The sequence below is a fragment of the Etheostoma spectabile genome, chromosome 23 (genome assembly GCF_008692095.1).
Source record: "Etheostoma spectabile isolate EspeVRDwgs_2016 chromosome 23, UIUC_Espe_1.0, whole genome shotgun sequence".
NCBI classification, from domain to species: Eukaryota; Metazoa; Chordata; class Actinopteri; order Perciformes; family Percidae; genus Etheostoma; species Etheostoma spectabile.
This window is the reverse complement of record NC_045755.1, coordinates 20,731,042-20,755,883: the sequence shown is the minus strand read 5'-3', so window position 1 is coordinate 20,755,883 and position 24,842 is coordinate 20,731,042. Positions and strand designations below refer to the sequence as shown.

Here is a 24,842-nt window from a genome sequence, read left to right as displayed (position 1 = left end):
TTCCAAACATTTGAATGGTACTGTATTTTTGTAATTTATACAGACAACACTTGTTAGTCCTAAAATCGATTGTTGGTTTTTGCCTGGAAATGGATCAGAATAAAAAAACATTAATGATAACGATAAAACAATGAAGGTGTTTATCTTCTAAAAGCTACATCCACTGACAATTTGATGGCAAAATGTTCCTCAGTTTTCTTGTATGAAATGTTGATAATTCAACCAAACAATATTGGGTTATACCCCAAAATAACAGTATTTGCAGTTGAAGGCATATATCAATATACAATACAATGCTACGCAATTTAGAAGAAAAAAATGTTTTTGATGTTACCTATGTAAACAACCAAATTTAAAGATCCGTATGCATAATTCAACGTGAGTGTGACTGTGGTGCTCCCTTGTGGACAGTACCCAGTACGAGGTGTTCGGCAATCTCCGACTTGAACCGTACATATGCGAAAGAAGCCGAGCTGAAACGAAGCCGTCCGGAACATCCGGCTGTAGCTTCTCAACATAAACAGCAATGGCGGAGGCAGCAGCAGCGTCTACGGCGGCTATCCCAGTAACAGGAGGTTGGACCAAACACGTAACCTGCAGGTAAGACAGAACAAATGACTATAAAAAATATCGAATTTAGTTATATTATCTATCGTCTGACACCAAAATAGCGGCTATACGGTGGCTGGCGAGCTACTGACAACAGCGTCTTCTGAGGTTCGCTTCAGCTATTGGCTAATGTTAGCTAGCTCTAGCTAGCTACTAGACAAGCCAGTGTGTTGTTGTGTTCACTGTGTTATGGTCACATAGCAGACTAGTGTGGTGGGTTAGCAGCTAGCTTGCTAGGTTAACCCGGCTAACGTTAGCATTAATATCAGACTATAATGTCGGACTAACTTTATTAAGACACAATAGAGTGGTAACGTTAAATCCGTCAACGTTGATGTTGACTAAGGTTAGCTAATTGTTGGCACTCGGTACTCTTTGACTAACGTTACGTTAAAACCAGCGAGTTCTGGGGGTAATGAGTTTAAATGGACCTACATAATAGTCACAGCACCGTCTGGGTGTCACATCCAGACATTAGCTGACGTTATGACTCCAATTGTTAGTTGTGACCATGCTACGACTAGCTAGCTTGATTGCGTTACCAATATGAAACTGAAAGACGACATTCATTTATCTGGTTAAAGTTCAGTTTGACATACGGATTTGGAAAAGAACAAAGATTTCCTGTTAAAAGTCTAGAAATCGTCTGTTAACTAGATGTCATATTTTGTATTTTCAGATATTTCATGCATGGTCTTTGCAAAGAAGGAGACAACTGTCGATATTCACACGATCTGACCAGCAGCAAACCTGCAGCCATGATTTGCAAGTTCTTCCAGAAGGGAAACTGTGTGTTTGGGGACCGTTGCAGGTAAAGACAAAACTGACATCTTAAGTTCTAAATACAAATACAGCAAATCAGTCAAATGTGGATGTAGGCCTAACTAAAATGGCTCTGTTATATCTATAACCAGTCTAAAAAAAAAGGTCCCACATTTCACGGAAGAAGGTAAAATTGCAGTTAATTCCACCTTCGGTCAATTTACCACCTAAACTCCAGTTTTTGAATATCTCATTTTGAATAAGGTACGATCAATATTCAATTCAGTAAACACTGAGAAATGAAAACACACTGACGCGCTTAAGATCCAGTTCTATCATGCAGTCCTCCACACGTTAAATTTTACCACTTCTGCAGTTACCAAAGGTAGAATTACTTTTTGAAGTACTCAAATCCTGTCAACTAAGTGTTCCCAGTCTCAGCCCCTCTCTGTTAGAGCCAGGTGAACATGTGAAGCAAACCCATGTGCTGTTATCACTTCCACCCAAACCCCCGGTGAACACACCCACCAACTACAATGTCAGTGCATAATATAATAATCAATGAATAACAAAAAAAATTGACCATTTAAAAACAAAACAAAAAAAACAGGCTCTTACAGGTTTGGTTCATGTTTGTGCTCAACTGGCATGCTCATAGCCAGCTGCCACGGTCTAAAGAAAGGCTCCCAGTTGTTAGTTGAGCTGCATTATACCTTCCTTTCTAAAAGTGGCCTTGCTCTCGGCCAGATGACTGGTCAGCACTTTGCTGCAGTGAGAGATCACTAGTCTGGGGCCTGGATGGATGCCATTGTATATTATAAAATATGCGTTTTGAAGGATTGTCTTGAGTGCACAATTTGAGGAAAATATGCAATCTTGTTGCTGAATATTATGATAGCCATTGCTTGCGATAAATGAACAGATACTAAATTTAACTCAGTTCTGCTGCTTTGAGTATTCTGCTTAAATACAACAAAACTGCTTGAGTTTTATTGATCACATTGAACATACTGTAAAAGGCAGCACTTAAAAGAGCTCTCTGTGTTTCGCGATATGACATTGTTTTATAAATCTTTTATTGAGTCTGTCTTTACCTTTTCATGTATTTGCTGGTATGCTTCTCTGAATTTAAAAATGAAAAACAAAATAGCAACGGTAATTAAAGTTAGTAGCAAAATCATTGGGATTCAGCAGATGACACCAACTGATCTGTATACTTGACATGTACTTAAAAAGGCTAAATCCATCATGTCCGATAGTTCTCACCCCCTAAATGCAGAATTTAATTTGCTGCCCTCCGGTTCCCGTTTCAGTCAGCCACCAGCCAAAACTAATAGGTACAAACTCTCCTTCGTTCCCTCTGCCATCTCTCTGCTTAACTCTGGGAAGACTAGGTAACGTCGGCACATATGGTACACTGGGATTTAAACTTTTAATGTTGTGGCATTTATTTATTTTCTCTATTTGGTATATACTGTATTTTAATTGATGTTGTCGTCTTTGTTGTCATGTACCGTGTGTCAATTTCTTGCCACTGCAGCAAAATGAATCGCCCCCTTGGGGACAAATAAAGGTTTTGATTGATTGATTGATGTTGCATCCTTTTGCAATGTGTTTATTGGAGCCGATGCATTGTGCAGCCTTATTCTTGGGTGTTTGCGGAGCTAGTGTTTGTTCAACATGGCGCCCAGCGTTAAGCTCTCCTTCTGTTTTTCTCACCATAGACCTTTGTTCAGATGAACAGGTTCAGTACATGCATGGGCTCTTTGGGAATATTCTTTTGGGCAAATTCAAAGTTGTGGAATCACCTGTTATAGTTTTATTCTGTTGTGTTTTTATCAAAATCCTGCCTATGAGATACACACCAAGCCGGTCTGCATTTGAATATCACAAAATGGAAGTGATTTTATATTAAAGGACCATACAGCTTGGCTGCAACTTCCTTTTTATATTATCAATTTTAATCTGCAAATTTTGTCATCATTGATTGATCTGCTTATAAAATGTAACGCCCATCACAATTTCCTTGGTACCGAGTTAACATATTCCAAAACTCAAATATCGTCAATTTACTATTATAGAAGACTTAGAAAACCAGAAAATAATCACATTTGAGAGCTTTGAACCAGTGAATTTTTGCCAATGAAAGGCCTATTAGTTATTGTAAACTAATTGATTGGCTAATTGATAATTGACCGTTGCTCGTTTCAACTCCACATTACTTATTGCTGACTATTTTCAGGCATGCTTGTATTTGTATGAAAATGAAGATGTAAAGACTTTAGGCATAACTTAGTATATCCCATTGAAGTAAGTAAAAATCTCATACACATCAGGTTGGATGCAGATTCTTTTAAGTACAATTTGGAAATAATGTGATTTTCACATTTCAAACACTCTCCATACACGATATGGAAGAAAACATCAACTTTTTCTAACAATTCTCATTAAAGAGCTCAGTATGTTTAATTTCATTAACCTATTACTCTTCTAAACACATCTTAACTTTCCCTTCGACGCCAGCTGGTTTTCATACTGGACTGAAATCAATATCTCGCTGTTGCGTCCCAAACAGTCTAAAACCCCACATCATGCTGTGAATATGGTGAGCAGTATTTATTTGTAGTAAATGGGCTCAAACGTGCAGCGGTATGGTCCTTTTGAGAAGCAGATTAGTCTGTTGCCAAGCTATACCCAGACATGGTGCAGACACTGTCTAGACCAGCAGCAGCAGGGGCGCATTAGTTACTTGATGATTTTTCTTGAATAGTGTGTAGAAAGCCTTCAGTTGGCTGTGTATAGAACTGAGTGGCTTTTGTTGTTGTTGTTGTGTTGAGAAGTCAAATTCCTCCATCCTTGTGATGGAGCCGCAGTGAGGAGGGCGTCCTCATTATATTGGTGCTCCCGTGGGGCTGCGCACCCTGTATTAAGAGTCCAGAGAAAGGCTCTCACTGTGGGGGTTTATTATGGTTGAATTCCCTGGGCTCTATCCATTGTGATGGGCTCTGTCTCACTCACTCACTGTGTCTGTCTCGCCCCCTCTCTCCTCTCTCTCTCTCTCCTGCAGCCCCAGGGCCAGGCAGAGTGCTCTGCAGCCTGCATGGCAATTGCATAACCCTCTCTGTTTTCCCTCCTGCTCCTTCCCTGTGCTGTTGCTGGGTTCATCAGGTTCATGTTGCTGCAGCATTTATAAATGCATAGCTCCAGCAGCCCCCCCCCCTTCCCTCCCCGCTCCCCCAGCAATTCCATTGGCTATATGGGAACAGACTGGTTAACAGTGTGTTGTGGCCTAGCTCCCATCATGGAGAAGGCTGGAGAAGACTTTGGCCAGTTGTTCCTTTTTGTATGCTGTGTGCACAGGCTGTCGTGGCCTGTTAGTCATGCTGTGGGATAGCTATGGAGTTGACTTGTTTTCTATACTAAAGACATTTTTGACAGTTCCATGTGGACAGCCGAGGATCTGGAATTGTTGGTGCTTCACCATTGATCATGTTGTAATTGTGATATGGATTCGTACCTCTGTGCTATCTCATTACATGACAATGCTTCTGGTGTATTTATGTCAGCAGGAGATGAGTTGCATTAAAGCACCCTGTGGCAAATTCCACATGAGAAACATCCTAAACAAAAAGCACATTTTCCTCTTCCCTGATTAAAGTAAAACTCAAAACGGCCTTCAGAATCACACACTTTTACTTTTTGCTCAGATCAGAGGTTATATTTCAGAATAACAGATTAACTGCTTTTATAGTTAGAGGATCAGGCTTCTCTGCAATAGAGATCTTGGACTACCCATAACCCTACTGGACCCCTAATCCCTCCCATCCCCCACCCTGTTAACACAGGCCCTATGTTTCATACAGAATCACATTTGTTGTGTCCTCACATGCAACATGGCAGGCTTGAGACCAAAATGCAGCCTGTCATTTTACTAGATGTTTGTGGAATTAAAGGCTGGGTCATATGGGGAAAAAAAATCAGAAATCACAATATTTTTCTAGTCTAAGACTAGTCTCATAACGATATCCATATAATATCCAAATATTGCCCAGCCCCACCCACACTCATTCACTGCTCCCAGTACTAGTTGTGAAATACTAGGACAACATCCTCACAAAGCTGGCTAAGTCTGAGGTGACAGAGCGTTACCTTCTTAAGTGTGATTTATACTTCTGCATTATAATATTAATCCTTTCTTTAATGTACGTATGTAGTTACGTGGAGACACCGACCCTACGCTGTAGCCTGACGAGCACCTCTCCAAAAATGTAACTGCACGTCGCGGCGACGCACGTCTCTAGGCCGTGGCTCGGTAGCGTTGCACTCCCCCCCCCTTATTTCCTGGTTTTCCTTTTCCATAAGCATGAAATCCAGGAGAGGGTTAACGTCTCCTGCTCCAGATGTCTCACCGTGGTCTGAAAGAACAGGGGAGACACTTTAATTCTCTCACTATGACTCTAGAGTCACTACTCACTCTGAATATAATCATCATCACCCTCTCACTCTCTTTACCCCACTCACTCACCAACGCACAAGTATAAACTTTAGGCTAGGGCTGTGCAATATATCAATATTATATCAATATTGTGATATGAAACTAGGTATTGTCTTATATTTTGGATGTCGTAATATTGTGATATGACATATGGCATTACAGTAAAGTGATGTACTTTTCTGAACTTTCCAGACTGTTTCCAGCTGTTCCACCCCCTTTGTCATCATATCCACAAGACAGATGATTATTTATCTAAATTCTAAGTGTGAAGATATTTTGTTAAAGCACCAATTGTCAACCCTAGAATATTGCCTCAATATCGATATTTGGTCAAGAATATGGTGATATCTGATTTTCTCCCTATTGCCCAGCCCTACTTTAGGCCACTTACGTAGACTGTGTGAAGCCTCCACGGGACCATAAATCAGGCTTAAATCTGAGGCGACAGTGGGTCTCCATCTCAACCTAACTAGTCCAGTCTCGGCCATACAGGTACCGGCTCATAGCATTTGAATCACACGATGGCTAAAAATTTCAGTTGGGCATTTTTCAGATCACTCACAGAATTAACTTAAACAAAAATTCCAGTCGATTTTAACACGTAGCTTTGTTGTCTGTATATTTGGAGGTCTGTCAGAGAGAAAAATGGAAGAGTTAGCACCTAACAGGCTTAAACAGGGCACGTGTTTAGCTTCTAAACATGTTCAAAATGTCATTACAACACCCATATGCAGTGATTCCTTCTGAGTGAACACAGTGAATCCGACTGCTGTAGACGTGACAGAAATGTCTGTTTTCATTGGATAGTTATAGCTTGGAGAGAGACAAGCTAGACAGGGGAGAGAGGGGGGGGGGTGACATGCAGCAAAGGGCCCGTGCTGGAATCCAACCCCAGCCGCTGAAGTAAGGACCAAGTCTTGATACATGGTGCACGCTCTACCTGGTGAGCTACCAGAGTGCCTGCCGTTTGTCCTTATATCTGTGGAAAGCGACAGTCAGCACCGACTAAACTGCTGAGGAGCTGCTACCTGAATGTTTTGTACACTGATCATAGCTAATAAGAGAGGAGCGTCCAAAATCTTGGCTGCACCATTTGTTAGCGACCGTGCTTATTGAATCTACAGTTTGTGAAGCTGTTTTTGTTACCCGGGTGCAGCCAATAATAATTTTCACTTTCTACTTTTCACTCTCATATGTAAGCAAATTGCCCACGCTTAAAGCCCTGTGTTGGAGAGACAAGCCCAGCAGATAATGTTTATCTGGCACATACGGTATGGGAACTAAACAGAAAGCCTATCTATCTATCTATCTATCTATCTATCTATCTATCTATCTATCTTAGAGCTACCTCTAGTTCTTAGTGCTTTAAATGATAGGTTTCTGTGAAAAAAGCACATTGTGACAGAAGTGTACACGTGTGGCCACGGATTCTGTATTAGTCTGGGTTGTTGAAGGGCCCTACTGACAGATTTATCATTTTCTGTTGTGTTCTTGTCTCTATAGCATGATGAAACCGTCCCACTCTGTAGTCCAAGTGTTTTGATCATGGCCATTAAAGGACACCGTGTTTGTCTCTCAGGTTGTTTCCACAACTAAAGACTGGAGAGTCTGCCCAGCAGGGTAAATTCCAGTTTATATTCCATTTACATGCTTATTATTTGCAGGGAAAGAAAGAGAACCAGAATGTTGTCTTCAAGTAGAAGCAGCAGAATGAACAGTTTGAGACATAATGTCCCAGGGACAGAGGCTTTGTGGAACAAAAATGGCATACTGGTCTGCATAAACTGAACATACTGAAGATCAAGTCTAGTTTCTTTGAGGTGTCTTTTGCCTCTGTGTCTGGAAACTTCATTGTCACTGCACAAACATAGAGGTGCATGCATGAGGACTGATCATTTGAATACTTTTTTTTTTTTCCTTCAGAAACACAGAAGAGTTCAGAGAGGCAGAACATTTTCAAACACATAGGTTTGACCTTTAATCATCCATTCAGGCATTACATTCAAGAAGCCTTGTTTGTCGACATTCATGTTGGTGCAATGTCAAAAGGGAATGCACTAAATTAATGTCACAGGAATTTGTAAACAAAGCGGACCTGTGTGCTTTTCCTAGTTGAGGAGAAGTGAGGTCAGTTAGCAGGTGTAGCAACTCTTTTTAGTCCCTAAGATAAGATAATAAGATAATTTGTTTATTAGTCCCCAATGGGGAAATTACTGTACTGCACTCTGTGTACACACTTTTTTGTAGTACTCACACACAGGCCGAAATACACACACATGCTCAGGACCTATACATGCACTATACATGGAGAGATGTCAGAGTGAGTGGGCTGCCAGTGAACCAGCGCCTGAGCGGTCGGGGGGTACGGTGCCTTGCTCAAGGGAACCTGGCAGTGCCCAGGAGGTGAAGTGGCATCTCTCCAGCCACCAATCCACACTCCAACTTTTTGGTCCATACGGGGATTTGAACCAGTGACCCTCCGGTTCCCAACCAACTCCCTATGGGACTGAGCTACTGCACCCCCCTATAAAGTCTGTGGGACATATTTACAATAATCAACACCGATATTGATTGTTCAGGAGCCGCTGGAAATTCCAACTGATGTTCCTCATTTTGACTTGGATGTCCGTCCCCGTCCTCTCTCTGTGTTGGCGTTCTAACCTCTGGTGGTTTTCTGGGGACTATGGTTAACTGCTCCTCAGATCTCTGCAGGGTAAATCCAGACAGCTAGCTAGACTATCTGTTAGGGAGGGGGGGGGGGGGGGGGGTTATTGATACAGCATAGTAGGGTGATATTTTCCGTGGCAATACTGTATCGATACACAGGCGCCAAGTATGGATCTTTTATTATATATGTGTTGGTCAGTTTGTCTGCTTGACAACCCCATATTGCAGCAATAAAATTTAAGTGAAATGAACAAACAGAGAAATGTATCTTTTTAGATAAAACAGATGTTGACAAAGTTTCCTTTTGGGGTCATTTGAAATTGGGAAGAATTAGAAGTTGGAAAAAAGGTTATAAATTGCAATATCGCAGGGTTAAAATGGTAATATAATCTTATTGTGGCATAAGTATTGTAATGACTTTGTATCAGGAGGCGTCTGGTGATTCCCACCCCTACTATCTGTCCAATCTGCGTTTTCTGTTGATGACTAAAACTACCTTTTGAATGTACACAAGTTCCACCAAAACAAGTTCCTTCCCGAGACTATTTAGCAGCAGCACTGTGGCTCCGTCTGGCGCTTAGCTCCGCCCATGACAATTGTGATTGGTTTAAAGGAATGCCAATAAACCAGAGCCCTTTTTTCTCCCATCCAGGAATGCTGTGTGGACTAGACAGACCTGAATATGACTGCTGGAGATGTGAAAGAAATGCAAGAAAGTTGTGCTAATTCAGCTCTGTTTAGTTCCTGTGTTGATATTCGAGACCGTCAACAAACTACAACTCAGAAAAGAGATACAAACATATTTTCAAAAATAAGCATATTTGAAAAGTAAGTGCTGTAGTACAACTCTCAGGAGACAAGTTATAATTGAGGTAAGTTTGGAGACACTACCTTATTTAATCATTACATAGATAGCCTACATATTTTAGTTTTATCTCTTTTGCGTTGTAGTTTGTAGATGGTCCCTAAGCTCTCTAACTGGGATCAACACAGGAACTAAACACAGCTGAATTAGCACAACTTTCATGCATTTCTGTCACATTTACAGCAGTCGGATTCACTGTGTTCACTCAGAAAGAATCAATGCATTCTGCAGACTGCAGTAGATGTGACAGAAAGGCATAAAAGTTGTTAATCCATACCATGTTAATCCATGTTTATTTCCTGTTTTCTGGTGAAGTCCACACTACTCGATTAACAACCTTTTATGCATTTCTGTCACAAACACTGCAGTCAAATTCACTGTGTTCACTTGGAAGGAATAGCTGCACATGGGTAGTCACTGGTAATGACATTTTGAGCATGTTTATAGGCTAGAAACATATTTAAAACTTGCCCTGTTTAAGCCTGTTGGGTGCAAAATCTAGCAGAAGGCATATAGTAAGTAAGTCTTTCTCCTGGAATGAAAATAAAAACATTTTTCTATGTGGTTTTTGCATGAAAATGGAAAGGTATTTAGAAGTCTGCTTGCTTTAACAAATAATTGTAATAAAAAAGATTTACTATTATTAGACATACTTTGTCGACCAGTTCTAGAAAGGAACACTCGGGGGAAAAAAATCCAATAATAAAATTGGAAAAATAACCACCAGCTGTCAGCTGTTCCCCAAACTCCCGGGCAGTTCAGTGCTTGTGTTGGATGTTTTCTTGTGGCATTGATATGTGGGCAGTGATGTTACTGTTTTCTGTAAGGGACTCTCACACCGCCTCAAACCACTCTGACTAGTCTGATCTCCGTCACGTGACTGGCCACGGCAGCGTGGCGTGGGGTTGCTTTTCTCCAAGCGTTCTGCATTAGTGCTGTAGGACAGCAGATCTATTGAACTGTAAGAATCCCGGTCCTCCTCAGGTTTGAACACTGTAAACCGGCAAAGAACGAGGAGCTGCCACCCCCTCAGACGCTGCCGCTGCCCTCTGTCTTGCTGGCCGCCTCGTCAGACCCAGAACCCAGTGGGCCAACACCTGGTTCAGGGGCACAAGATTGGGTCAACGCTGCGGAGTTTGTTCCGGGACAGCCGTACTGTGGACGGGGTGAGTCACCAGCATTGGTTACATCAAGATGAAACCTACTCGCGCAAGTTCACACTTTTATAAACCTTTATCACTGGACTGTATTTCATAATGTCACATATGATGTTGTCCCATTGGTACCTGGCAAGCATTAATACATTTGAATTCAGGGGTACTAGTGTTGCCACAATACCAAACTTATGACTTTGATATGTACCCTGGCTAAATGTCTCGTAACTGACGCTGAAAAGATACTACGCCTAAAACCTAAAATATCAGGAAAAGTAATGGAACAATAGAGGACAGAACATAGAATTTAAAAAGGATTTTTTTTTTCCATTAAGGGTCGAACTTTCAGTTTGGGTCGTGTAATGTTAGATGATTCCTCAGGCCAGGTGCCAGGATCAAGCCAGGCAGGCTGTGACATGTTTTCCCCTGTCTGGCTATAGTATGATGATTTCAGCACCCAGGACAGCGCCACACCAATACCTACACATGCACACTCCCGCCCTTACACACACACTAGGGCTGCACAATTAATCGAATTTTAATCGCAATCACGATTTGGACTTCCCACGATCAAATTTGCGTGATCGAGCGATTATTTTTTATAAAGCGTCATTCATAGAACGCTCCGGGTTTTTTGCAAAGCCAATCTCCGCTTCATAAAGCCGTCTGCTCATGAGCCAGTCACAGTAGTTCACTGCACCCGTGCAGCTAAGTTTCTAGATGTAGACAGTCACAGAGGACAGAGTAGCGTGAGGAAAACTCAACAGATAGCAGTTTGTAAAACGTCAGTCTAAAGGGTTTTACCAGTTTACCAGTAAACGCAACACTTTGTCCCATTTGTTGTTTTTCAGACAACAGCAGTGACCAGTGATAGTCGGCGGTGTAGTACGTCTGTTAGCTGTTAGCTAGTAGCGTCTGTTAGCTCTTCTAGGACGCACCGGTGCTAATGTCCTCGCATCCGCTGCAATGCTGTTTATATGGATACGGTTTAATTTGCGTTACATGACCCATTTCGTCTGTAAAGCCGTGCCTGTGTTGGATCTTTCTACGCTCTCTCGTCCTACTCTCTCTCCTCTTACTCTCCGGGCTCCGCCACACAGCGGCCGCCGGTCCAACACTTATGATGTATGTCTACAGTTTTAATTTTTCATTAACACAGCTGTATATTGTTAAGTATGAGGGGGCAAACTGTATTTGTACCAGTGTTTCCGCGGGTAACTGTTATCGCGGCCGCTACGGCGAAGAACACAGAAGAAGTTACTGAATGCAGCTAACTTCAGTGGTAGAGTAACAGCGTGGGAGACGGAGCTGATGGACCGAAGCCTGGACCAGGACCAGAGATGTGACCCATGGCCAGAATATCATAGTTATAAAAAATGCAGCGCAGTGAAGATACAGACGTTTAATACACATGAACGTGTGTATCCGCCGTCGAACCGTGCTGGACCCGTTCATAATGAGTCAGCCGTCTCTCTGTGAGTAGCGTCCATCACACTCCCTCTCCAGTTATAAATAGCCTATGTGACAATAAAATTGTTTGGTTAAAATCAACAAATATCGTGAGAATAATCGCGATCAAATTTGATAAAAATAATCGCGATATCATTTTGGCCCATAATCGTGCAGCCCTAACACACCAACACACACACACACACACACACACACACAACACCACACACACACACACACACACCACACACACACACACACCACACACCACACACACACACACACAATAAAAAGCGCTCCGTCTCATAAATGAGTGATTGGGATTACTACTCCTTATTTCATTATCCTATTCTGGATTTTTTGGGTAATTCATATATAATAGTATAAAAAAGAATGAAGCATTGTAATACTGAGACAGTTTTCCCTTTTGGGGTTAGGGCACTCTTTTGGTGCAGCAAACAGCCTTTGGTGCATTTGTCCATTTGGCTGGGTTCATTTAGGCTTGTGTGAACACTTTCATTCAAACTCTGTTGTAGGCCAAAGAACTGGACCAGTGCTACTGTAAAAGTAGTTTTTATGTTCCTACTCTTGCTTTTGTTTGGTTTGTACCAGTCCCTTGAACATGTGTGAATGACAATAATGATGCTTCCACTGCGGACTGAAAATGTCTGGTCTGAAAATGCAGAGCAACTCAAATTCTGACTTTGTTACATTTTCAAGTTTAAAGCTTGGTTAGGTTGCATTCTGAGGCCTCAGATCAGATTCTCCTTATTTGCAAGAGAAGAGATTCGTAAGCATGAAGAGTTTTTGTTTTCTCTTTAAAGTGGCACAAAATAATTGTACAAATCCTTCTATGACCAGCTGAGCCAGTGAAGGGGGAGACCTCCGTCCCTCTCATTGAGGAGTTTGACAGCGAGGCATCGCAGGACAACAAAGAGTTGAGGAAGCAGCTCTGTCCATACGCAGCTGTTGGAGAGTGCCGCTATGGAATCAACTGTGCCTATCTCCACGGCGACGTGTGTGACATGTGCGGTCTTCAGGTGCTCCACCCCACTGACAACGCCCAGCGCTCGGAGCACACCAAGGTAACGCTTACAGAAACATTAATCATGCTGGGCTCAACATTCACTCTCCCTCGCCGTTACTCTGGGATTATAAGTGGTGGATAAGAAAGCAAATTGGTAAAAGCTGGTATACTGTCACTGTTTAAAATATAGTTTGCCATTTTACAAGTGAAAGCGACAGTTAAAAATGGCTAAAAATGAGTAGCTGTTACTCTAGTTTATGACAAATGGAGGAATAGAAGGTGGAGTTGAGTGTGTGTTTTGCCAAGTCACTTGCACGTGCACCCTTTAACTCACAGGGTTTCCCCCACTGTATTGCAAGCCAGGTTAAGACCGTTCTTAAACTTACCTAGGCGTAGTCAAGGCTTAACGCTAACAGCTTCAGCTTTTGGTTGCCTAAATTGACAATACAGTTGCCATGTTTTAAGCTGCCTCTATTTGGAGCAGTTCATCAAAAAGGGGTGAATTTAAATGATTATTAAAAATGTAATAATTTTTTTACCAGTAGATGCAAAATTTAGTTACTATTCCGTCCATTTTTGGTATCACTGAAACTATTGAGCTCTACATTAATGCTGCCATCAGTCTGTGACCAGCCCCTGCCGGGCACAAGTGCAAAAGACACTTGACACCGGGCTAAACAACTTTTCTGGGGGAAAGCCTGACTCACATATGCAGCACTAAAGGAGAGTACAGGGACTAAAGTTCTCCTTGGCTATGATGAATTACCGTCAATCCAGCATATGAGATCAGTGCAGAAAAATGCACCTCTCTTCCAGTGTAATCCATCTCTTGTGTCACTATGGGGGGTAATTAGCTGGTAAATGGCTAGGGACAAGTTGGTGGGTATGGGTGCTGCTCGGGCTAATAAAGCACATTTCATCTGATAAATTAGGACGCGTTTACTCACTGCCCTTTCTGACAACTTTCTCCAGGTTAGTACTAATATTAAAACTGAAACTAATGAGAAGGAAAAATGCCAGAGCAGTGGGAATGAGAGGGGGAAACGCCAGAGCAGTGGGAATGAGAGGGGGAAACGCCAGAGCAGGGGAAATGTGAAGGGGGGAGAAACGCCAGAGCAGGGGGAAATGCCAGAGCAAGGTGATTGAGAAGGGGGGAAACGAAACAAAAGCTAAAAAAACAACGTAGCAATGTAAATGCAGCCTAAGGCCCACAGTTGAGTGGGACCCTGGTGAAATGGTTGTGGTGTGTTGTGTTAACTGTTCCCTCTCCTAGGCATGCATCGAGGCCCATGAGAAAGACATGGAGATTTCATTTGCCATCCAACGCAGCAAAGACATGATGTGTGGTGTGTGTATGGAGGTGGTGTTTGAGAAAGCCAATCCAAGCGAGCGCCGTTTTGGCATCCTCTCCAACTGCTGCCACTGCTACTGTCTAAAGTGCATCCGCAAGTGGAGGAGTGCCAAGCAGTTTGAGAGCAAAATCATCAAGTGAGTCACTTGCACGTGGCAAAGAAGAGTTTCAGAAGTCACTGTAGTTTCCATCACTCTAAGGCTAAATGGGAAAAGAGTTTAAATCGGTATCTTTTCTATTAAATTTAATTTATAAAGCGCTAAATCACAACAGTTATCTCATTGTGCTTCTCTGGTAGATTTTCTCAGGACATTGTTAAATGTTTATTAATCATGTGACATAGAGCCCAACCAATATCGGCGGGCCGATATTTGGCATTTGGTATCGTCGTTTGTAATGGCCGCTTAAAAATAATTTTAAAACAAATCATTCAAACTGACAAATAAATGATTCTGATAAATGTACATTAAAAAATGAAATGAAACGGACGGGCAACCATCTTATGAGCGTTGGTGTTGCATATTTTGTCCACGAGAGGACGCTCCACAACGTCCCTGTTGGCAACACTCTGATTAGTTATTTTTTAGGGTTCAAACCACAAAGCAGTAGAATCCTCTGCTTGTTAGTGTTTTTGTTCAAAGGACTTAAGTTATATATCTTAAGTTTGGTGTGTGTGGTTGTGTGTGTGTGTGTGTGTGTGTGTGTGTGTGTGTGTGGTGTGTGTGTGTGTGTGTGTGTGTGTGTGTGTGTGTGTGTGTGTGTGTGTGTGTGTGGTGTGTGGTGTGTGTGTGTGTGTGTGTGTGTGTGTGTGTGTGTGTGTGTGTGTGTGTGTGTGGGGTGTGGGTGTGTGTGTGTGTGTGTGTGTGTGTGTGTGGTGTGGGGTGTGTGTGTGTGTGTGTGTGTGTGTGTGTGTGTGTGAGATATCGGATCTTTTAAAAAACAAATATTTCTATCAGCCTTAAAAATCCGTTATCGGTCGGACTCTAATGTGACAAATAAAAAGCAACAGGTATTTAATTTACAGCGTCTTTACAGACGGAAGTCCATGCAACTGAGAATCATTACACAGTCTTGGATCAGCTGTGAATTGTTGATTAATCTTCTGTCAGTAACCTTGATGAAGATCCAATGGACAGGCGGTATAATGAAAACCATTAAGGACTTTTGAATTCTTTTATATTTCATTCCTTATAATAAAGCCATTTGCCAATTGCCTAAAGTGCAGAAAATCAAAGAGATTAACTTAGTTACACAAAGCGTGTGTTTGTCTGCTCTGGTTTCAAATGAAGACAAGTGAAATACTTCACACACAACTGACCTTTTAGCCATCTACAATGCTCTTCCCATCACTGTTTTCTTTTTATCTTCGCAGGTCTTGTCCAGAGTGTCGAATCACATCCAACTTTGTCATCCCAAGCGAGTACTGGGTGGAGGATAAAGAGGACAAGCAGAAACTCATCCAGAAATACAAGGATGGCATGGGGTACACACATCATTTCCTATGCTGTGGGACCACTCTCTACACACACCTAAACACTGTCACTGCGCTCTCAAATCTTATTTGTTTTATGTACTGCGGGACCTTTTTTCAAGGCAGTTAATGAAGCATCTGTTCAGTCCGGCTCATTTTAAATTTGGTCTCTTAAAGCTGGCTTCATAAAGTGAAGTATCAGCTATTAAAACCTGTTAGTTTCTCTGCAGGATGGAGCACACAGACTGTGAATAGATAGCTGTTGTGGGTGGATGTGATCATCACAGGAGCTGGTGGTAATGGTGGGGAGTGGGCAGGCGATCCGGTGCAGACTCCAAGTCAGAAACACAAAATGTGGTGATAATTTTGAAAGCTCCAACAAGAACTCATCCTTATCATCAACTCGTCATCGCTCAGTGTGGCCGGTGTTCTAACTGGCTCTTGTTGTTCTCTGGTTCCCTTCTCATCTTCTCCAGGACAAAACCGTGTCGATACTTTGACCAGGGTCGTGGAACGTGTCCTTTTGGCTCAAATTGCTTCTACAAGCACGCCTTTCCTGATGGTCGGCTGGAGGAAGCTCAGCCTCAGCGAAGACAGACCGGATCCAACAGCAGGAATCGGGTAATTCAATTCAATTTTATTTACATAGCGCCAAATCACAACAACTGTTATCTCTCAGCGCTTTTCATAAAAGTGCAGGTTCTAGACCGTACTCTGTGATGTGGGTAACCTTTCATACTCTCTCCTATGATCCTGTCATTTAAAATCCACTAGTGCTACCAAGATTGTCACCACTGTATGATAGTCAACGTTTTCTTTACCAGTACATATTGGGAATTTGAATACTTTTCTGAGAAAAGGGAAACACTGTGAAAAGCTCCCCCTGCTCTGCTTTTACACAGCTAATAACACCAGTAACTGCAGTTCATCACCTGTAGCGCCCTCTGCTGGACGTGGAGAGGAGAAAGTGTGAAAACAGGCAGAGGGACCGGACACATCCTGCAATACATCCTGCAATACATACAGTGTTGACTCAGTTGGGAACACCCTGATAAGATGCAATCCATCCAGTTCAAAATCGGTTAAAAAAATGTCTTAAAAATACATCAATGATTCCCAGTGGCTTACACTGAGGGACAACCTGAACTTTGTTGTATAATTTCTATCTGAAAGCAAAGTGTTGATGTTTTGACAAATTTCCCATCCACAGTGTGGATAGAAAGACTGTGGTCATTTGATCATTACAAAACAAAATGGTGATGGTTGTTAGTTGTCAGGGCGATAACACTGGTCAGCGGGGTCAAAAAGAATGTTGCAGCTCGCCGGAGGGGAGTGGCCTGACGCAGCCCAGTCCCCGTTTCTCATTACATTTCGCACAGGTGTGTATTGTTTGTGTTGTTGTGATTTTTGAACTGGATGGATTGCATCTTATCAAGGAATTCCCATGACTGAGTCAACACTACGTTCTCCACACAAAACCGTTGAAGCCAGGCATGATGTGTTGCAGGATATGTCCGGTCCGTAAGCTTGTTATCACACTTTCTCTTCTCCACATCCAGCAGAGAGCGCTACAGCCCGTTAGAGCCAGTCCGCTGTTCAGCTCATTCTCTGTAGCCAGCCAGCCAGCGGACAACTTGTTTTATGGCTAACAGTACCTTGCTAACTCCGCGAGGTAGTAACCAAGATGCTAAGTGGAAATGTAGTGGAGTAAAAGGAAAAAGTTATATAAATAACAAGGAAGAGTACATGAAGAGAGTACATGTGAAAATTCTACTTAGGTACAGTAACAAAGTATTTGTACTTCGTTACATTACGTCTATCAACTTGCTGAACTCCTATAGTAGTACAACAGAGCAAAGTGCAATAAATCCACCAGCACTTTTTACAATTAGCAGTTTAATGTTTAGTCATTGTTTAAGATGTCGTGTTGTCTCCACAGTCCTATTGTGTCGTTCCTTTTATGTCCCAAGATGCTTCGTTGACCTTCTCTCTGTTTTTTATGTAGACTCCATGTGATTTCAGACTGGTTTCTCTGTGACATGTTTGTGTTGTGAAGTAACAGATTGTTGCACTATGCCCGAGACACACTTCCCCGTCGGGGACAATAAAGTATATTCTGTCTGTTCTATTCTAAGCCTGGTCCTCTTCTCCCCCCAGAGCTCCAGGCGAACACAGCTGTGGGACATCTTCGACGAGAGGGAAAGCAGCGACTCGTTTGACAACGAGGACGAGGAGATGGTGACGTTTGAGCTGAGCGAGATGCTCCTGATGCTGCTGGCCGCAGGAACCGACGACGAGGTGACAGACTCAGAGGACGAGTGGGACTTGTTTCACGAGGAGATGGACGATTTCTATGAGATTTACCTATAGCAGCCCCCTTCCCCACCCTTTTCCCCCTCTCCCGTGTATACTACACACTAGAATGGACTGTCTTGTGCGAGTGATGGACAGTAGCTCCCCCTGCCCCCCCCACCCGCACTCCCCTTGTATTGTGGCAGTGCCTTTAAGCAGGCCATTAATAAATGAACTTATAAAAGGAAAAAAAAGACAAAAAAAATTCTAGTACAAGTCAGTGCGCTCGTGCTAAACATTTTCTAGACTTCTATCCTTGTGGGTCTTTCTTGTGCGGTTCATGTTAAAATGGAAAAACAGTAAAATGACAAAAAGAACTCAATATAAGATTTAACTACAAAATTATAACTTTCTTCAAATAATGCTAATAAACATTGTCAGGTTTATTTGTGGGTGTGGGTTTGACTTGTTTATCGTCCACCCAGGTGTTAATACGTACTTCTGAGACTCTGAGGATGCACTCAAACTTACTCCGCACCATTTACTGTAATCGTGATGGGCATGTTGTAAGATTTTACTTCGTTTTTTTTTTCTTTATTAAAGCTGCTGATAGCCAATATATTGTGCTGATCTTTAAATACATTTACCATAATCATTTTCACATTGTACTGAAAAGTATTCACTGTGGCCACTTTTTTCCAGGACTGAAACAGGTCTTTGATGAAGCATTCAGATCATTATGGGACTCAGACTGATCAAAGCCCAAACAATGAAAGGTTTGTGGCTGATTTTTACAGCAGGAAGACCACTAGCCCTGATCCTCAACAGCCATCATCGTAACTCAGTCATTTCAGTGACCGAGCAGCTCATACAACTTGTTCCGCAATACATTAAAAAAATAAAATAAAATAGGTTTACAAAGGCCGATCTATAACAATAGGGTTTGAACTGAAAATGATCAGCCATACTGATTTGATCCCAGAGAGTGCTGCTCAGTGCTATCACGGGTGGCTGGCAGCCGTATTACAGCTATACTACTGAACACAATGGTACTCCCCTTTCCACATCTTCCAGCCACCAGTGGCAGCACGCAGCACACCGCAGTCTTCAGTAACACATGTTATTGGCCTTACACGTATGACAGGTCTGGGATCAGAGCTAGGGGAAAACATCCTGAGTGACCCCCCTCCTCCCTGTCTCTCACAAACAGAGACACCTATCGCCTATTAAAGTAGTCTGGGAAACGTTCTGCCTTTAAATGAAGAATGGATTTATTGTGCAATTAATATGAAATGTTACGTCAGGTTTTCTAGATACTTTTGCTTTTCTGTGATAGAACTACATGTGGTCCAATTGGCTCCATATATCCGTATGAATGCTATGTCAGTTAGTCAGACTCAATAAAGAACTTTATTTAAACACTCCCCCCCCCCCCCCCCCCATCCTGGATCTCAGCATTCAGGAACACCTGTGGTACCTCAGAACCATGCTATAGAGTCACCCCTAGAACTCCTCAGCAGACTTGCAGTGCAGAAAATCATGACGCTGAGACAGGCTTGAAAGGGACTCCGATCCAGTGTGAAGTGTAGGTTCACCTCTCTCTCTCGTTGGCTTCCCTGAGTAATGCTTTGCCGCCAGAGACAACCTGTTAAACTCCGTTGGAATGCATATGTTTATACTGAAATGTGTGTTTTCTATGTTCCACAGCCATCCATCTTAACTTGAAATTAAAAGTTTATTATCAACCTCTGTACTGTGTGGAGTCTAAATCTTTGTGTTGTCGTGTCTCTTTGAATTCCAACAGTACAACTCCACTGTCATCTGCTCAGAGCAGCATTTAGCAGCAGAGGAGACAAGAGAGTTCCCTCAGGAGGTGGTGGAGACCAAAACAGAGCCAATATTGGACTTGCATTCATCAGGTGGACACAAACCCTACTTTGAATAAATGGTACTGTCACTGTTTGCCAGGCTGTTTCCTGTGGCAGCTATATGAAGAGTCCATGTCAACGTTGCTTTTTTCTGCTGTGTCACAGTAAACTGGTTTGAGCTAATGGAATCGATAATGTATTTCAGGTGACATAATATGGGTCTGCCTGATTTTGAAGAGTCCTCTCTACTATTGAGACTATGGGTATCTCACTTTGTGCTTAAACGTTGCGTATTCCTTAACCAATCAGATTACACACGACTAGCAGTTAGAACTCTAGCATACACTAACTGTACACACGGGTAGGAATTCATGTATGTCCCAAGGCCCCTAAGCGGGTCTGGTGGCCCCTGATAAGCAACATTAGTAGATAATAACCCTTGTGTTGTCTTCCTGGCTAAAGAAATGTTAGCACATTTTCTATAAAAAATAATTTGCATTTGTGATTTTTTTTTTTTTTTTTTAAGTTTAAGAAGCAGAAATAAGCTATACAATTGAATTGAATTGAACCATCCATGTTTATTTTAGGAAATTTGGTTGAAAGACAAATTTCTGATCTAGACACCTTGAAAATGGGGGAGGGTTAATACACATTCTGTATATTCTCTAGACGCTAGCTAAGAGTTCAATCATGTAGGCTACAATTTGACAAGTGAATACAAATCCTTTGATCATGTTTTGTTATAAATTTAATAGCTTTTATTATTATTTGAAAGACTAAATGTGCTATCGAGATTTAATAATTACATGACAAATGAACTGAATCAGATGGATGAAATCAGCTGTAGTCCGTTCTATCAGCCTTTGCCTTCTTTGCGCATGTCTCTTTTTCTCCACCTTTAAAATCATCAGGAAGTAGGGAGATAGGGAGGCGACCGGACAAATACAATGCTCTCAGAAACTGGGAAAAACAATCCGAAGGCAGATTATCTCCGATCCTACGCGAGCTATTGCCCAAACTCCCCCGTCTCCTCTTCTCCGGAAGCCGGGCAGCTAAGCAGGAGGCGGGACACCCAGACTACCAGCGGCAGCATCCTCCCGGAGGAGAGCGGCAGCATCCAGCCCCTGGTCTCCGCAGCCGCGGCCGCCGCCTGCATCATGACATCGGGGGAGCTGATGCAGAGCGCTCCGCTGCTGGCGCACCGATCCAAGAGGAGTCTGTTGTACAAGGCGCTCTGCTTCCTTCTGCTCGTCTTCCAGGGCGGCGTTCTGGACTTCTACCTCATCATCTTCACCGACCTGTACTGGTGTTCATGGATCGCCACGGACCTGGTGGTGATCTCGGGCTGGGGGATCTTCTTCATGAAGAACGCGCGGAGCAAGCGGGAGCGGGCCTGCGGCTTCCACCAGAAGAGCTCCATGTTCGGCTGCAACCTCGGGGAGTTCACCTACGCCTACCTGGCCTGGCTCATATACGTCATCGCCTGCACTCCGAAGGTGGTGCTCATCCTGGAGACGTCCATCCTGGACCTGATCGAGCTCAAGGTTCCGTGCGGAATGACCGGCTTCAAGATCGTCATGCTGCTGTCCGCGCCGTTGCTCTTCTGCCTCATCAACTCCATCACCGAGGACCTGAACGGGGCGACGCGGCACCGCTCCCACGGTTGCTTCATGAGCACCTGCCTGGACCTGCTGGACAGCTTCACGCTGGTGGAGATGCTGCTGCGGAACGAGATCCCCGCCGTGTACCTCAAGTACACCGTAATCTCGGTGTACTTCGTGGCGCTGGCCGTGCCGGTGGTCTGGCTCTACGAGCTGACGGCGGCGGAGCTGCGCTGCCGCTGGCTGTGGGCCCGCTTCTCCACGGGCCTGCTGGTCAATGCTCCCCTGCTGGTGGTGCGCTGTTTCCAGGTCTATGTCTACAGGATGCCGGTGTCAGTGTTCATGCTCAAAAACATCTTCTTCTTGGCATGTAAGTTGCTGGAGCTGGTGGAGCAGTGTGTGGCGGTGCGGGGGGTCCGGAGGCTGGCCGGCGGCAGCAACCCGGCCCAGTTCTCCCACTGCGTGTCCGAGAACGACATGTGTCCGCACGGGTACGTCAACACCCTGGCCGTGACCCAGTCATAGAGCCCGGTCCCGGGCTGGGGACCGGGAGCCGCTGCCTGTGTGGTGGCGGGAAAGTGGGGAAATCGTGTTGCGTTCCAGACACAGCTGGGAATAGTAAAATTCATATTTGGTCCAAATTACAAAGCCATGCAGCGGCTCTGGATACATGATGACTTAGGGAAAATAAAAGTCCATCACAACAAACCTACATGGAAGATATTTAGGCAACAGTGTATCACCATGCATCATTTACTCTGTTCAGTTATATTAGCCTACTAGGTAGAAACCAATTCTCAAGATAGGCAAAACTTAAAGGGTTTCTTAACCCAAATTGCAAAAATACACATTTCTCAGTTACTTCTAGTGGTGAGAGATAGATAGATACCTTGCACAATTGTGGTGGTGAGTAAAAAGTTTGGATACCCACAGCACTGGAAAATGACATTTGTCTTCTCACAGTGTCCTTGTTACCATGGTTACTGTCAGAACACACTGGATGCTTAAAGAGATGTTGCTTTACAACATATAAGATACACATATATATATATATATATATATATATATATATATTTTATCCAAAAAGAAACAATTTTCCCCCCAACAAAAATATCTGTAGCGTTATATTTCACTAGAAGTAAGTGAGATTTTAATTTTGATGATCCGACCCTTTATACATGTGTCTTTATATCATGTGCTAAATATAAAAGCATACATCTGAACCACATGATTGAATGGGCTAAAGAGAGGAGCCCAAAGACGGTTACAAAGCTGTTCTTATTTCCTAACTGGGGGCCCTTTGGTGTCTGGGGGCCCCAGGGCAGCTACTTAGTACTTTGGTTATATGAAGGGCTGCCTGGGATTCATCACCAGTGCCAACTCATTCACCGATTAACAGCCGGTTATGCAAGTGTACTTTTTTAAATTTTACATTTGCTGTTAAGTTGTAAAGAGGGCCCCACCACAGCTCTTTTAGTTTATTTTTAGTCTGGTAGTAAATAACACCGTTATCTGAACGTCCGTGTGCAGAAATTCTTTGGAAATCTGCATTTGTACGTATATATGTATTTGTACAACGCAAATATCAGCTGTATGCATCTGGACACAGATCATCTGCCACGGCGCCACGTGCTAACAATGAGCTGTGGGAATATAATGAGCACGTATTTGCAGCTATACTACATTTTGATGTATCTATAAATAAGGGCCCCATAACTGGATATGAATACAGGAGCTGCCTAAGGGCCTTGGCCATTTAATGGTACATATATCCAAACTACTGCAATAATCCAGCCATGACCAGCCATGTTTAACCAAAAACCACATTGAGGTTATGATGGATATCATGTGATGCAAACAAAAAAAAGATTCTATAGATATTATCTAATAATATCAAAGGCTAATAAGCTTTTGTTAACAGGGTATATTTCTGCGTTGAATGATAACTGCATGTCTAAAACCTTGGAGCTGAGTAATCTTTCTGAGGTATTTTTTTTGCGCTGATGACATTTTATATAACATGAAAATGGATTTTCCAATTTCCGGACAATGTCTGGAAAGCATCAATATGTACCAGCGTTACAGAGCTCCCTTTTCTGACCAGTCTTCAGGTGCTACAGTCAACCCAACACCTGCAATAGCCTTCAACAAACGGAGAACACGCTGTAGCGCATTGGACCTTGTTTAGTCGTATGTTTTCAGTCTGTGAGTTTCACCGCTGTATTTGAATGCAGCACAGAGAGACAGCAGCGGGGACTTTGTGTCGTGTTGGGACGTAAAGTGCAATTAGAAGAATCCTCTGGTTTGAGTCCCCCAGTGTCTGAGAGCAGAGCAGACTCGTGTGTGAAGATCCAGCAGTGCCATGACAGACAGGTTTTCTACAGCTCTTTTCAAATGGACTTCCTGTTGGGACCACTACTTCTCCTCACTTCTGGGACCATGAGTCCGAAAAGATCACTGGCTGCTGACAGCTCTCAATTTCTCAAAGAAACATCCATTTCTTCTCTCTCCTGTTTCACCTCACATGTGACTTAAGTCAGGGACTAAAAACATACAGTCCTAGGACTTCATAACATATGGAACCCATTTTTCTTTAAGAAAAATCCGTAAAAAGGTGAAAGCAACTAGTCTGTAGGGACGATCATCACTGTCTGTTATATGTCCTATACCTCCAAGATCACAGATTACAGAAAGAGGAACATAGTGCTCCATTGTCACTTACGTCACATGCACTGGTAGAGAAGGTTGATCTTAACACAGCGTTTGCCAGTGAGCCGGCTACATGCTAGCTTTGGTGCATGGACGTGTCCGCAGAGACAAGCGACAAGTGGTTTATAAGCTTGGCAGGTCTTGTGAACCCACTGTGCTCTACCTGCCCAACAGCAACAACAGGCAGACACAGTAAGAGACTAGCTGGGGAACTCAGAGACAGAGATTTCCCTCAGGAGCTGGTGGAGACCAAAATCAGAGCTATATGTATATATACATATACATACATGCACACACCTTCACTCTCTTCCTGTTTTGAGATCCTTCCAAATCTGAACCAATGGCACACAGCCATCAGTGGTCTTGACAGTTTAATGTAGTCATAGTCACACTTTGAGAAACAGCTGGCCCATCAAATCAAATACTTTATCATTTACATGTTGTGTCTTGTTTGTATTTGGAAACTGTGACTGAGATATTTTTGGTTGGTAGTCCAACGTTTGTGTCTCTGACATGCCACTT

The 24,842-nt window shown here is 42.9% G+C and overlaps 2 protein-coding genes across 5 annotated transcripts; both read left to right on the top strand.

Annotated features, from left to right (window-relative positions):
- The first annotated feature begins 449 nt into the window (after nucleotides 1-449).
- On the top strand, nucleotides 450-19,892 carry mkrn1 (makorin, ring finger protein, 1). 4 transcript variants are annotated; one of them, XM_032505378.1, is made up of 9 exons: nucleotides 450-600; nucleotides 1,289-1,420; nucleotides 6,674-6,769; nucleotides 10,383-10,564; nucleotides 12,863-13,086; nucleotides 14,302-14,516; nucleotides 15,752-15,862; nucleotides 16,327-16,471; nucleotides 18,008-19,892. In XM_032505378.1, exons 1-9 carry the CDS (start codon nucleotides 527-529, stop codon nucleotides 18,218-18,220), a joined length of 1,392 nt encoding a protein of 463 aa, XP_032361269.1. In that variant the 5' UTR covers nucleotides 450-526; the 3' UTR covers nucleotides 18,221-19,892. The 4 variants fall into 4 exon arrangements, with proteins under 4 accessions (XP_032361269.1, XP_032361272.1, XP_032361270.1 ...); XM_032505379.1 differs by lacking the exon at nucleotides 450-600 and adding an exon at nucleotides 798-822; XM_032505381.1 differs by lacking the exon at nucleotides 6,674-6,769.
- Nucleotides 19,893-20,847: 955 nt separating this feature from the next.
- Nucleotides 20,848-24,123, top strand: tmem121b (transmembrane protein 121B). Its single transcript, XM_032505386.1, has one exon. The coding sequence runs from the start codon at nucleotides 20,958-20,960 to the stop codon at nucleotides 22,134-22,136; it is 1,179 nt and encodes a 392-aa protein (XP_032361277.1). The 5' UTR covers nucleotides 20,848-20,957; the 3' UTR covers nucleotides 22,137-24,123.
- Nucleotides 24,124-24,842: the final 719 nt, after the last annotated feature.